Source organism: Rhincodon typus, chromosome 21 (genome assembly GCF_021869965.1).
Source record: "Rhincodon typus isolate 14 chromosome 21, sRhiTyp1.1, whole genome shotgun sequence".
In the NCBI taxonomy this organism is placed as follows: Eukaryota; Metazoa; Chordata; class Chondrichthyes; order Orectolobiformes; family Rhincodontidae; genus Rhincodon; species Rhincodon typus.
Window position 1 is genome coordinate 776,642 of NC_063352.1, and position 15,689 is coordinate 792,330.

General features: G+C 40.2%; 1 protein-coding gene across 1 annotated transcript in view; it reads right to left on the reverse strand.

Moving 5' to 3' along the window:
* Nucleotides 1–10,150: 10,150 nt before the first annotated feature.
* Nucleotides 10,151–15,689, reverse strand: part of LOC109920661 (transmembrane channel-like protein 5) — a 63,693-nt gene continuing 58,154 nt past the window's right edge. Inside the window, exons 16-17 of the mRNA XM_048609657.1 lie at nt 13,373–13,429; nt 10,151–11,553 (exon numbers count right to left, since the gene is read on the reverse strand). Of these exons, the coding sequence (XP_048465614.1) occupies nt 11,453–11,553; nt 13,373–13,429 (158 nt within the window). The 3' untranslated portion in view covers nt 10,151–11,452. The remainder of the gene's footprint in view (nt 11,554–13,372; nt 13,430–15,689) is intronic.

The window sequence follows — 15,689 nt, forward strand, 5'->3', positions numbered from 1 at the left end:
TTCACTGTTAATTCTGGTTTTCACAAGGATCTATCTACATGGAGTTTCTTGGTATTGTTGTCTTTCCCTCAATTTGAAGAAATTGCTGACTTGCATGGGAGTTTATGCCATGTGCCTTCATGTGAACAAATGGGCTGACTTTGTGGATGATACAAAGATTGTTAGAGTTGTGGCTAGTGAGGAGGATTGTCAGAGGATGCAGCAGGACATGGGTCAAGTGGCAGAAAAATTGGCAAATGGATTTTGATTCAGACAAATGTGACGTGATGCATCTTGGAAGGTCAAGTACAGGTGGAAATTATACAGGTATTTCTATAACGTGATAGTTGGGTTTTTGTGAGATCTCCTGCTATGCACAATTGCTAAACCTGCACAGCAGAAAGTTCACTTTATCCAGACAGCATCCACTATTCATAAATCACGTTATAGCCAATTCGTGTTAATGAAGCATGCATTAAGGCAGAAATACCTGGTAGAACCCTTTATGAGTATTGATATGCAGAGGGATCTGGGTGTGAAGGTCCACAGATCACTGAAGGTGGCAGCGCAGGTAGATGAGGCAGTAAAAAAGGCTTATAGCATGCTTGCCTTCAGTGGAAGGGGCATTGAGTATAAGGATAGACAACTTATGCTAGCTTTATATTACTTTAGTTAGGTCACACTTGGAGTATCGTGTACAGTTCGGGTCACCACACTACCAGAAGCATGTGGATGTTTTGGAGAGGATACAGAAAAGGTTTCCCAGGATGTTGCCAGGTATGGGGGTTTTTAGCTATGAAGAAAGGTTGAATAGACTGGGTTTGTTTTCACTGGAACACAGGAGGTTGAGGGGCGACCTGATAGAAGTTTAAAGGATTGTGAATGGCATTGATAGAGTGGAAAGTATGATGCTTTCTCCCAGGGTGGAAGGGTCAGTTACTAGGGGACACAGGTTCACAGTGTGAGGTGGGGGATGTTGAAAAGAGATGTGTGAGGCACGTTTTTCACACAAAGGGTGGTCAGTGCATGGAATGTGTTGCCAGTGGAGATGGTGGAAGCAGACACAATACCAACACTCAAGAAGCACCTGGACGAATACATGAATAGGAAGGGAATAGAGGGATACAGATCCCGTAAGTGAAGACAGTTTTTAGTATGGAAGGGCAAAATGTGGCAGCACAGTCTTAGAGGGCTGAAGGGCCTATTCCTGTGCTGTATTGTTCTTTGATTTTCAATCAGCAGATCATGCACAGTCTGTCTACAGGGTGGTGGGATCTGCCTCATCATTATGGTCACAAACATGATGCAAATTGATGGTTACCGTACTGAACAATGGTAACGAGCACCTCCCAGTTATTAATATTAATGCTGTTGTACTTCAAGGAGTATTTCTGTGTGACCTTGTAACATTTTCTTTGTTGCCGTCTGGAACTCTGGCTATTTGAGAGTTAAGATGATGAGACCTGGACATAGTGTTCAGTTCATTGTAATTGGTTTTGTAGGAGCCTCATCTATGATTGATCTTTAAGATAAAACCACTGTTCAATAAGGTGTAAATAGTGTGGACTTCACGCAGCCTTGGTTGATGCTGGTCTGGATTTCCCACTCATGACAATTGCAGCCGTATCATCCTGAAGCAGTTGCAGGATTATAATTATATTTCTTGGACATCCAAATTCAAGAGAACACTCCATGGAACCTTGTGATTTACTGAATCAAATGTTTTGGTCAGGTCAATCAGTGCAATGTAGTATTCCTGGTTTAGTTGCCATTTCCCTTAGTTTTGACTGACAGCAAAGACCATGTCAGATGTTCCTCCTGAATACCTAAAGCCACAGATGATTCAGGAGAATGTAGAGTCAAGACCCTCCAGTCCAGACAGCTTCTGTATTTCATGCCTCAGCCAGTAAAGGCAAGTATCCCATTTACAACCTTAACTACGTAATCCATCTGCCCTGTTATTTTCAGGGATCTGTGGATATGCACACCAAGATCCCTCTGATCTTCAGTACTTTCCACGGTCCAGCCATTTACTGTATACTCCCTTGGCTTCCCTAGGTGCACTACTGCACACCTTTTCCGGGTTGAATTACATTTGTCACTGCTTCTTCCACCTAACCAATCCATTGATACCCACCTGCAGTTTATGCCTATCCTCACTTTATCACCCTAACAATTTTCATGTCACCAATGAACTACTTAACCTTACCAACTAAATTTAGGTCCAAATTATTAATGTAACTACAGCAGCTAACGGCCCTAGAACCATATGATGTGGAACCCCATGGAAAACAGATTTCCACTCACAGAAGTATCCCCGTACCATCACCCTCTGCTTCCTGCTTCTGAGCCAGTTTTGGATTTACCGTGCTAATTTGCCATGGGCTCTGACTTTCTTGACCAGTCTGCCAAAAGCTTCACCACAGTCCATGTAGACCACAATAAATGCATTACCATCATCAGTAGTCCCAGTTATCACCTCAAAGATTTCAATCAAATTTGGCAAAGACAACCTTTCTTTAACAAATTGATGCTGACCAGTATGTCTCTGCAAATGCAGATGTAGTGTATCCCTCAGAATTCTGTCTCATAACTCTGCCATTCACTGAGGGTGATCTGACAGGTCTGAAATTTCTTGCTCTATCTCTGTTTTAAAAATGAGACAACATCATTAGCAGTCCTCTGGTGACTCATCTGTGGTCAGAGAGGATTTTGAAAATTACTGCCAAAGCCCCTGATATCTCCTCCCCTGCCTCCCTTAATGTAGATCATATCCAGCTTTGCAGATATAAGATTGCTAAACCTGATAGTACTTCCTCTCTATGTTAATTTCTTCTAATATTTCTGAGTCCTCCACCCTGATGTCTAGACCTGCTATCCTTTTCCATTGTGAAGACCAGTGTAAAGTATTCATTGAGGAAGGTGCCCACGTTATCAAGGTCCATACGGTTACCTCTATGGTTGCTAATGGGCCCTATCCTTTCCCTAGTTATTCTCTTTTCTCTTATTCTCTTGCTTTTCTTATATTTAAATAAAAAACCTTTGGGTTATCCTTTATTTTACCTGCCAATACTTTCTCATGTATTTTCCTATTTAATTTCTCTTCTGCATTTCTTTTACTTTTCTAGGGACTCTCCTGTATTGAGCCCTCAGTATTTGCCACAAAAAAAAACATTTTTCTTCATCCTAACCTTGATGTCCTTTGACATGTGGGGTTCTTTGGTCATCTTCCCACCATTTGTCTTTACTGGAATACACTTACCCTGCAGTTATTTCCTCCTTGAATGTATCCCATTGCTCTGACAGTTTTGCCTGCCAGTAGCTGCTTTCAATCCCTTTAGGCCAAGTTGTATCTTTGTAAAGTTAGCTTTTTTCCAGTTTAAAACATGTAGTGCTAGTTCATCCTTAATATTCTCTTAAACCATCCTAAATGTAACTGAGTTATAGTCACCATCTCAAATGCTACCCTACTGTTATTTGAAATTCAACCTGGGCAGGTGAAAGGTATGTTAGGTTCAGGACTGCCCCCATCCTTACTTAGACTTTCTACATGCTGGCCAAAAACATTCTCCTGGACACAAGTTAAGAATTTTGCTCCCTCCCTATCTTGCACAACAGAGCTATCCCAGGTATATGGAAAGTCCCTACTATTACTATCTTATTATGCTTGCACTTCTCTGAAATATGTTTACACGTTTGATATCTATCTCTCCCTGACTGACTGACTGGGGGCCTGTACCCATATGGCCTCATTTGATGATCCTTTTGAGATAACATCCTTCCTCACTGCTATAACTGACTCATTGATCAATATTTCAAAACCTCTTCCCCTTTTATCCCTCTCTGTGTTTTGTCTGACTACCATATAACCAGGAATGTTGAGCTGCCAATCCTGCCTATTTTTTAGCCAAGTCTTTTTCATAGGCTTGTGATTGTATGATTTCATAGTTATCTGTGATTTCAAGTTATCTATCTTATTTTTTTGTGTTCTTTGCATTGAAGCATATTCCATTTAGCTATGCTAAACTCCTTTCTTTCTTATTTAGTCTGTATTTCCTCAGCTTTCCAGACTCACTTGCATTTTAACTAATTCCATCTCAGCTTCTCTCCATCTGAACTATTTGCCATGATTCCTGTCCCCTATCAATCGAGTTTAGATCCGTCCTAACAGCATTAGCAAACCTCCCTGCAAAAATGCTGGTGCTGTTTAGTTCGGATACAGATATTTTAAAAACAACCTGTTCAGAGATGTTATGAAGCAGGCGGGACTTGAACTCCCTGCTCAAAGGTAAGGACACTACTACCATCCCACAAGAGCCCTCCTATTCTGATGTAACATGTCTGGCTTGCACAGGTGCCACCTCCACCAGTGCCTCTGGAATCTAAAGCTATCTCTCTTCACAATGGACAACAGGAAAATAGTTCAATTTCTTCAGCATGCTTTAGCTCTGTTCTTGAAATTAGTAAGAATTGCTGCATTCCTGAAATCAGTGAAGGGCATGGTGGGAGTTCTTTCTCTTACTAAAAGCAAGACAAGTGTGTGGCAATCCGACGTGAATCAAAAATCCATCAGCTTTGAAGACCAGCTGGAATCTCATCAAGACTACAGACATTGTTTACTTTTAAAATCTGTTTAATTGCTTATTACAGATCTGATTGATGAGGTTCACCTAGGGATTCTACTACAAAGTATAGGTAATTGACTGGAGAGTGTCAGCTACCACTATGGATTCAGTTAGTGAAAATGTGGAAATGTTCTTTCTAATGTTGTCAGATGGCATTGTCACCTTCTGTTTTCATCCAATCCCTCGGCCACGTTAGGTGGCAGCGAGCTTAATTCTCACGCATGTGCTGGAAGCCATTGTTTTCGTTCCTTGCTTTAAACTCCATTCTGTAATTACTCTCCCCGTGCATAGTCCAACATTAAATTTGCCTGTTCACAATGAGCTGCTGACTATGTGGTCACAGCAAAATATTGCCTGACTTTACCCTCTCTTGGCTCAACAGCTGCTAAAACTATTATTCAGGCCTTTGCTACCTATAGACTTGAATACTCCAACACACTCCCAGATGGTTTCCTACATTGTCCCTTCCATGTGAGCTGGACCATAACTTTTCTGCAAGGACCTTAACCCAGACCAAGTCTTGTTTGTGTATCAGCCTTGTCTATGATGAATTGTATTGGTTCCTGGTGAAGCATTCTCTTGATTTTAAATTCCCTATGGCCATAACTCTCCCTATTTCTATAAACTCTTTCAATATATCTGTACTCACCTCATTCTTGCCTCTTAAATTTGTGCATGCAAGCCTGATTAGCAGTTTTACCTTGTTCATTGAGCACTAAATTGCAACATTAGCATCTATATATTTCAACCCTCCATTGCATTGATCATGATTTTCAATCATTAAAGAAATTTGATCTACATCCAACATGGAAGACATACATTAAGGACTGACAAGACAGACTCATATGGGCACTGTCATAGAGATGTTCAGCACAGAAACAGACCCTTTAGCCCAACTCCTCCATACCAACTAGATATTCTCTGTTAATCTAGTCCCATTTGCCAGTATATGACCCATATCCCTCTATACCCTTCCTATTCATATACCCATCCAGATGCCTTTTAAATGTTGCAATTGTACCAGTCTCCAACCACCTCCTTTGGCAGCTCATTCCATACACGGACCACCTTCTGCGTGAATAAGTTGGTCCTTAGGTCTCTTTTAAATCTTTCCCCTCCCATCTAAACCAATGCCCTCTAGTTTTTGACTCCCCTGCTCTGGGGAAAAGACCTGTCTATTCACCCTTTCCATGCCCCTCATGATTTTATAAACTTCTATTAGATCACCCCGCAGCCTCCGATGCTCGGTGAAAGAGTTGTGTGAACCCAAGCATACTCTCGATCATCAGTAAAGTGATGGAAGGTGTCAGTAACAGCGCTATCAAGCAGCACCTGCTCAGCAATAACCTGTTCAGTGATGCCCAGTTTGGGTTCCGCCAGGGCCACTCAGCTCCTGACCTCGTTACAGCCTTGGTTCAAACACAGACAAACTTCCAGAGGTGAGGTGAGAGTGATAGCTCTTGACATCAAAGCCAAATTTGACCAAGTGTGGCATCAATGAGTCCTAGCAAAGCTGGAATCAGTGGGTAGCGGGGTCGGGCAACTCTCCGGTGGTTGGAGTCATACCTGACAAGTAGGAAGATGGTTGTGGTTGTAGGAGGTCAGTCATCTCAGGTCCAGGACATCTCTGCAGGAGTTCCTCAGGGTAGTGTCCTAGGCCCAAATATCTTCAACTGCTTTATCAATTACATTCCCTCCATCATAAGATGAGAAGTGGGGATATTTGCCAATGATTGCACAATGTTCAGCACCATTTGCGACTCCTTGGATACTGAAGCAACTCAAATGCAACAAGATCTGGACAACATCAGGCTTGGGCTGTAAACTGGCAAGTAATATTAATGCCACACAAATGCCAGGCAATGACCATCTCCAATAAGGGACAATCTAACAACCACCCTTTGACATTCAATAATGTTACCATCATTGAATCCCCCACATCAACATCCTTGGGGTTACCATTAACCAGAAACTCAACTGGATTCGCCATATAAACACAGTGGCTACAAGAGCAAGTCAGAGGCTGGGAATACTGCAGCGAGTAACTCATCTCCTGACTCCCCAGAGCCTGTCCACCATCTACAAGGCACAAGTCAGGAGTGTGATGGGATACTCCCCACTTGCCTGGATGAGTGCAGCCCCAATAACACTCAAAAAGCTTGACACCATCCAGGACAAAGCAGCCCACTTGATTGGCACTACATCCACAAGCATCCACTCCCTCCACCACCGACGCTCAGTAGCAGCAGCGTGTACTATCTACAATATGCACTGTAGAAATTCGCTAAAGATCTTCAGATTGCACCTTCCAAACCCACAACCACTTCCATCTAGAAGGACAGGAGTAGCAGATACATGGGAACACCACCCACTGCAAGTTCCCCTCCAAGCCTGAATTGGAAATATATTTCTTTGGTGTCGCTGGGTCAAAATCCTGGAATTCCCTCCCTAAGGGCATTGTGGTCAATCTATGGTACATGGAGTGCAGCGGTTCCATAAGGCTGCTCACCACCACCTTCTCAAGGGGCAACTAGGTACAGGCAATAAATGCTGGCCCTCCAGCAACACCCATGTCGCACAAATGAATTAAAAAAAAATACTGAGAGATTTACACGCAGCCTTTTTAAAAATCTGCAGTGAAACATAAACATTGAACAATCTAATTGAAAAGTTAAAGCAACAAAGTATCTTAGGAAGATCTGGTCCTTAAAACTATGTATGGTGAAGGAAGCTGGAAGAATGTAGGTAATGTCTGGGTTTGATAGGTAGCATGTGACCACATGGAACTAAAAAGTCAAATGGTTAGAGTGCATAAAGGAGAGAATTTATGCATGGAGCCAGAGGAAGTGGGGGCGGTCATAAATGAGTACTTCACATTGATCGTCACCAAGGGGAAGGACATGGATGATGGTTAGATTAGGGAGGGGGTTTCTTGATACTCTAAGGCAGGTTGATATTAAAAAGGTGTTGGGAAACTTGAAAAACACTAACGTAGGTAAGTCACCAGGGCCTGATGGACCTATCCCAGGATCCTGACGGAGGTAAAGGAGGAGATTGATGAGGACTTGACAGAGATCTTTGTAACCTCTTTATGCACAGGTGAAGTTCCAGAAAACTGGAGAATAGGCAATGTTGTTCCTTAGTTTACGAAGGACAACAAGGGGAAATCTATGAACTATAGGCCAGTGAGCCTTACGTCAGTGGTAGAAAATTATTGGAGAAGATTCTTAGGGATAGGGTTTACTTGCATTTGGAGAAGATTGAACTTATCAGGGATAGTCAGCTTACTTAATGCAGGGAGGTCTTGTCTCACAAACTTGAGCTTTTTGAGGAAGTGACGAAGACCATTGATGAGGGTAAGGCATTGGGTGTTGTCTACGTGGACTTTACTAAAGCATTTGACAAGGTCCCTCATGGTAGGCTGGTCCAGAAGATAAAATTGCATGGAATCCATGGTGAGTTGGCAAGTTGAACACAAAATTGGTTTGTTATGGAAGAGAGAGGGAAGTTTTGGAGGAGTATTTTTCTGACTGGCAGTCTGTGACCAATAGTGTTCCACAAAGATCAATGCTGGGCCCCCTGTTGTTTGTAATATATATAAATGATATATAAATGAAAATGTAGGTGGTCTGATTAATAAGTTTGCAGATGACACAAAAATTGGTGGAGTTGTTGATAGTGAAGAAGGTTATCAAAGTATACATCAGGATCTAGATCAGGTGGAAAGTTGGGCAGACAAATGGCAGATGGTGTTTAGCCTAAACAAGTGTGAGGTGATGTATTTTGGAAGGTCAAATGCAAGAGGAAAGTACAAATGGCTGGATCCGTAGGAGCGTTGATATACAGAGGGATCTTGGGGTGGAAGTCCATTGTTCCCTGAAAGTGGCAACTCCAGTAGTTTAAGGTGATAAAGAAGACATATGGCAAGTTGCCTTCAATGGTAGGTGCATTGAGTGTAAAAGTTGGCAAGTCATGTTGCAGCTTCATAAAACTTTAGTTAGGCCACATTTTGGAGTATTGTGTGCAGTTCTAGTCACCGCCTTATAGAAAGGATCTGGAGTGTTTGGAGAAGGTGAAACAGAGGTTTACCAGGATTTTCTGATGAAGAGTCACCAAACCTAAAATATTAACTCTGCTTTTTCTCCACAGATGCTGCCAGACCTGCTGAGCTTCTCCAGCAATTTCAGTTTTTGTTACCAGAATGTTGCCTGGATTGGAGTGTATTAGCTAGAAGGATTGGACAAACTTGGATTGTTTTCACTTGAACTTCAGAGTCTGAGGGGCAAGTATATAAAATTAGTGAGAGGCATAGACTGGGTGGATAATCAGAGTCTTTTTCCCAGGAAACATCAAATACTAGGGGTGTATTTTTAAGGTGAGAGGGGAAAAGTTTCAAGGACATGTTCTAAGAAAGTTTTTTTTACACAGATGGCCTGGAATGCGATGCCAAGGGAGATGGTAGAAACAGACATGAGAGCAAAGTTGAGGTATGTAGACAGACACAGGAACAGGCAGGGAATAGAGGGATATGGACCATGTGCAGGCAGATGGCATTAGTTTAAAATGGCATCATGATCGACACAGAAATGTTGGGCTGAAGGGCTTGTTCCTGTGCTGTACTGATCTATGTAAGTAACTCCCTCTCTGTAGAGCTGTATTGTCCTGTCTCTCAATGTGAAAGTGTGTGTTTGGGATTAAGAGAATATGTTTGAATTCCAAGTAGTAGCTTACTTGTTACTTAATACGTTTTATGCTTCTAACAAGCAAGTTATTTTTGAGTTAATTACAAATGTAACATTTATACTTTTGCCTTGCCTCATGGGCACTACCTCCATTAGAGTCAGAACAGACAATAACCACCAACCCCCTTCATCATTTAAATTATTCCATCACTTGTGAAACATATTCAATAAAAGGGAAGGCAGTGATGCCATAATGGTGATGTCACCGGTCTAGTAATCCAGAACTTCCAGGCAATGCTCTGGGCACATGAGTTCAAATCCTCACCATGGCAGATGGTGAAGTTTGAATTCAGCAATAATTTAGAGTTAAAAAGCCAGCCTAACTGTAACCACTGTCAAAATCCACTAATTCACTAATGTCCTTTAGGGACGGAAACTGCTGTCCTTACCCGGTCTGGCGCATGTGAATCCAGAGCCACAGCAATGTGGTTGTCTGTTAACTGCCCTCTGGGCAATTAGTGATGGGCAATAAATGCTGACTTAGCAAGTGATGCCAATGGCTAATGAATTTTAAAAAAAACTGATGTATTTTTCACAAAACAATTAGCAGTGGTGAGTTTATGTATGTCAACATATTTGTATCAATAAATCCACTGATATCTACAAACTACATTTTCCTCCTTATAAATATCAACACAACTGCTCAGTTTGAATTTATGATGTAGCCGTTCTCTATGACAGTGTTGATCAGCATTATAAGAAACATTTCATATTTTCTTCCTTTTGAAGGTTTACTTTTAGACCTAATTACAGAATGTTTAATGATTTATATGAAACAAAAACTAACAATCACACACAAAAGAATCATGCCCTACAGGTATATTTATTTTTGTTACCATTTTAAGTTGCAACATGTCACAAATAAACATGACTGAAATGTCATTATTTTCATAAAGTTAAGTAGCAAATCTTAAAATTAACTAAAAATATTGTAGCTGTAGGAAACAAGGAGTTAGTGTTTCAATGATTTAGTTTATTGCTCTTTCTTGTCTGGGACCCAGCTTAAACAGAATTCAAACTGAGTAATGAGAGCCTCATACCGCAGCCTGTGAGAATTCTATACAAGTAATTGAACAGCCCAACCCAGCTGATAGTCAGCGCAAAAAGAAATGATCATTAATTTGGCACAAATTCATAATCATTCAGAAATGCGCGAAGACTGACACATAAATGGCTGTGTCATTCTAAGGTGAGATTCAAGCTTCGCTGGAAGAACAGAGTGGCTCCCATTCTTGACGCTGACATTAGAACTTGTAAATTCTGTGGTGTTTGTCTTGGGTTTGCTGCCACAACTTCAGTGGGATACTGGCAGAAGACCTGGAGAAAGGGGATTAGTTGCCTACTTCAGCTATGTTTCTGAGGTTTTGAGTCCTCCTGCTAAAATTATGGCAGGAAGCTTGGAGAAGGACCACAGAATTTCAGGGTCTGGTGTCTGAAATGTGGAAATGTCCCATCAATGGATATCACAACAAAGCACAAAAATATCCAAAATACTAAAAATAGTTAACAGACAAGATTTTTGTAATTAAAATTTTAAAAAAGGCATAAGGAGAAGTACTAGTTTTTGACATTTAATTCTTAACTTTCTTTGGTTCTCAAGTTGAGGCACTGTTCTTTTTGAAGCTTTGAAGCAAATTTTTATGTTACCTTAGAATTATTTACCAATAAAACATACATCAGAATGTTCTAATGAACAATTTAATTATAAATTACTTTAGAAATCTTACTTTCTTGTCATTGCACCTTTACAGAGTTTGACTGTATTTTTCATTATTGGCGATGCATTGTTAAGTAAGAGAACAACTTTATTAACATGGCTAACCACAGATGATCTATGCTTAATTATTTTCAGAACCTAAATATGACTCTAACACAGTGAAGGAACTCAGTAACCTTCAAAAGTTTTACAATGATCAGGTAGATTTACAAAAGAACTGTAGATGTGCCTCACTGCAGCAAGCCGCTTGTTGGAATCTGGCTGCTGCTTAACTCCTGATGTTCCACAAATTAATGGTACATGTGATTTTCTGGTAAGTCATGTCTACCTTGGAGCTCCAGCTAGGGGCACAGGGCTGTCGAAAGTTTAATCCATTGCTTCTGAATAAGTTATTCATTTGGGTCCTGTTCTGCCTGATGCTTGGCAGCCAAAGCCAGGGCGAGGGCACTGGCAGTATTTCTGTTTACATTTGGAGAATAACTTCGTTGTTCTGTAGGAAAGAAAAATATTTCTATCAGCCGGTGTGACTAATGCTTTCATGGAAGTCATCAATACATAACCATTATAATGTTTGATCTTGTTCACTTTTCCCAGGATGTATAAGCAAGAGTAGTTCAGAATGCCTGCAGTGGAACCTACCCAAATCATTTTCCTTTCTTCTCCAATGCTAATTATCTAGCCTTTACAAATGAAACCAACGTGCACAAACAATGTTAAAAATGTAGCCTATTTGGAAACCAGAGGCAACAGATAGAACTGAGTCCTGAAGAAGGGTCATTGGACCCACAGATGCTGCCAGACCTGCTGAGTTTCTCCAGCTTTTTCTGTTTTTGTTTGAGATTGAACTGTGTGCTCAATTTTACGGTTATTATGCAGGTTATTCTGACATGCAGCACTTCACATGTTTCTGGGAATACACACACAATAGATCCTTTGACTGAAATGAAGTGTGGAAATATTGGTGTATTTTTGTTAACAAATCTCTGTACTGACCCTGATTGCTGATACTCTGCATCCATGAGAAAGCCCTGGATCTCCAGTTTCAGGTGGAGTTTCCTTTTATTCTGTTTCACATGAAGCAGCTAGAAAATGGCTGAGCAGAACCTCCAGGTTCATTCTCTATATCTTAGTCAACCTACTCAGAGATGTTATGATACACTCCTGAATTAGGTGGGATTTGAACCCATACCTTCCAGCACAGGGGTAAGGACAGTGCCAATGTGCCACAAGAGCCTTCTCAGGTTCATTATATTTTGCAGAAGCACGGCCACTCTGACATCTGGAAATATTGTCAATTGCAATCGAGTCAGGTAGGACTCAAACCTATAATCTTCTGATCCGAAGTCAAATGCAGTTTCCATTACACCGCTGGCCCATGCACAGATCTGATGACAATCAGCTCATTACCTTCTCTTAACTATTCAGTTGACTAATTATGTACTGAATCAGCTGGGTTAACTGCTTTGTATTGAAAACATGAAAGGAATACAACATTCCAAGTACCACACTTACTGGATGAAATCTTCTGAATCGTCAGCATTCCTCAAGATAATGCTGCTATTTATATATTTTAGGCAGGCAGTCTTTTCATTGTAAAGTAAAGAAATGAGCCATTTCTAACTGTTTCAGAATGTCATACCCCAGTTTGTACTCAATTAACATATTAATATTCTTACAAACCTTTTTATTAATCCTAGTGGCAAGAAGTTAGTGAATTTGAATCTCTAGGGCCAGTTTAAATGTAATTATCTGTGTGAGAAACTCAAAAAATAAGGTAGAACACTGATTTTACACCATACCAGTGGGAGCAGTTTTAACTTATATCCCTACTTAGGAAACTGATGGGATTCAATGCAAAATCTGAATGGACTGCAGATGCTGTAAATCAGGAACAAAAATAAAGTTGCTGGAAAAGCTCAGCAGGTCTGCCAGCATCTGTGGAGGAGAAAACAAGAGTTAACGTTTCGAGGAAGGGTCACCAGACCCAAAACGTTAACTCTGATTTTTTCTTCACAAATGCTGCCAAACCTGCTGACCTTTTCCAGCAACTTCTGTTTTTGTTCCGGGATGCGATGCAACGTTGGTTTCACACATGCCTGATTTTATACTGTATTGAAGTAATGTTGGATAGGGTGTAAACACAGCATTTCATCTGATTCTCTGGGCTTCTCTCTCCACAGAATGCTGCCAGACCTGCTGAGTATATTCAGCACTTTCAGTTTTAATTTAAGATCTCCAGCTGTCATATTATTTTTCTTTTGCAGATCATGAATGGCTCAGATTGTGAATAAATGTTAAATATTACAAACCTGTATTTTGGTCACTGATAACATCCTGATCTTGCATGTTCTTCATATTCAAAGAGCCTACAATTAATTGAGAGAGTAAAGATAATACCTTGTCTCGAATTTGCATTCATGAAAAATTTAATTTTCACAGTGAACATTTCTGTTCATTATTGATAAATGGAGAGTTTGAGGTTTCTATTAATGTAATATAAATTTTCTACATCACAATTGCCTACAAACATTTAACAAATAAGTGTAATTTACTTTGACACCTAGGAGGTAAAGCATTAACATACTGCAACAAAACTGTAAAGAGCGAAGCAATGGTTCAATCAGAGTAATTATGGAAACCTAACACAGTGACATAAACTATTGTCAGTATCTATTCAATCAGTACAGACCGTACAGTTAGCAGACCACGTCTGAGGGAGACATAGACTGTGTAATTAACAAATTTAGTTCATGTGGTAAGTTTCTTGTCTTTCTCAAGTTTAAATAAAAATTAAAAGTCAGACTCTGACATAGACCAAGTAACATTCAAGTAATTCAGATTACTTTGTTAAAGGGTGGGGGTAACAGTTAGCTAATTGGTGTTAGCTATTGTAGCAAGGGCCTGTTGTGGACTGAGACCCAGATTCAAGTCCCATGTATTCCAGAAGTGTGTAATAACATCTCTGAACAGGTTGATTGGAAAAACAGGTCAATAAAAAAAATTAGCTACTGTTAGCTCTTGTGACACAGTGGTAGTGTCCCTACCTCTGAGCTAGGAGGCCTTGTTTCAGGTCCCACCTGATAGAGAGATGTGTAATAACATCGCTGAACAGGTTGATTAAAAATTTCTTAACTGCTGTAGGGGGACTCTTGTGATGTAGGGGTAGTGTCCCTACCTCTGAGCCAATAGACTTAGGTATGAGACCCATTTGCTCCAGAGTTGTGTCATAACATCTCTGAACAGGTTGATTAGGAAAAAAAAAACTACTGTAGAAGGAACCTTACTTAGTCAGTGACTTATCAGAGGCTCAATAGAAAAGACAGGACTTTCAAATCACACAATCAGTGAGCAGTGTGCAACAGTTAGGAGGCTGTGTCTGAGTGAGATGTTAACTGACTTTAGTAGTGATTTTGGTTCATGTGGGAGTTCAGTGCATGGGTGAGAAAAAGGTGCTTTTATTAGTTTGCTAGTCAGACTTATCAGTATCTGTAAGGTTGTGCTCGTGTAATAATTGTAACATTTATTTGAATTGGATCTGAGCTGAGGGAACTGAATTGGTTGTGTGCAAAATAATTAAAGGTGGCTGGACATGTTGAGGGAGAAGTTAATAAAGCATACTGTGTCCAGAGCTGTTACAAAGATAAATTGATGAAACTGGGATTGTTCTCTTTAGAGTTAGAAAGAACTGACTAAAGCATTCAGTTTCAGGGAAGCAATGGCCTAGTGGTATTATCACTGGACTGTTAATCCAGAGACCCAGATAACATTGTGGGGACCTGGGTTTGAATCCTGCTACAGCAGATGGTGGAATTTGAATTCAGTCAAATATCTGGAATTAAGAGTCTAATGATGACCGTGAATCCATTGTCGATTGTCAGAGAAACCCATCTGGGTCACTAATGCCCTTTAGGGAAGGAAACTACCATCCTTACCTGGTCTGCCCTATATGTGACTCCACACCCACAGCAATGTGGTTGACTCTCAACTGCCCTCTGGACAATTAGGGATGGGCAATAAATGCTGCCTAGCCAGTGACACCCTCATCCCATTAATGAATAAAGTAAAAAAAATTCAACATGATGAGGAATTAACAATTACTAATGGGTCACCAGTTTGCCATGAGTTGGTACAGAACTGTATATTTGTAAATGCTATATATGGTGTCTGTTTAAAATATAAGAAAATAGCTGATGAACTCAGTGCTGTGTATTAAGCAATGGTCTAAAAGAGCAGGTCCAGACAATTACAGACTGCAGTAAAATTAGTTATTTTAAGAAACAGCTCACCACATTGCTCGCACAAAACAATCATATCATTAACCTTGTGAGTGTTACAGACATATTTGAGATTTTAACATTTGTATGTCTTTTTGTTCATATAAAATCAGGAAGTTTGAATTTCTTCAAGACTTTATTGATAGATGCCATTGAATAAAATTAAAGGAAAGAGTAGAACTTTTAAAAAATGTTCTTGATCTTTAATGTTCTTTAAATATGTATATAAAAAGGCAGTTGTCTTGCAGTTTATACTTAAGTCCTGATCTTCAATTGCAGTCCTCAAAAAGTTAAGCCACTATTCCACAGCTGAGATTATCCATTATCCAAAGTCAAAAGCAGGATTGATTAT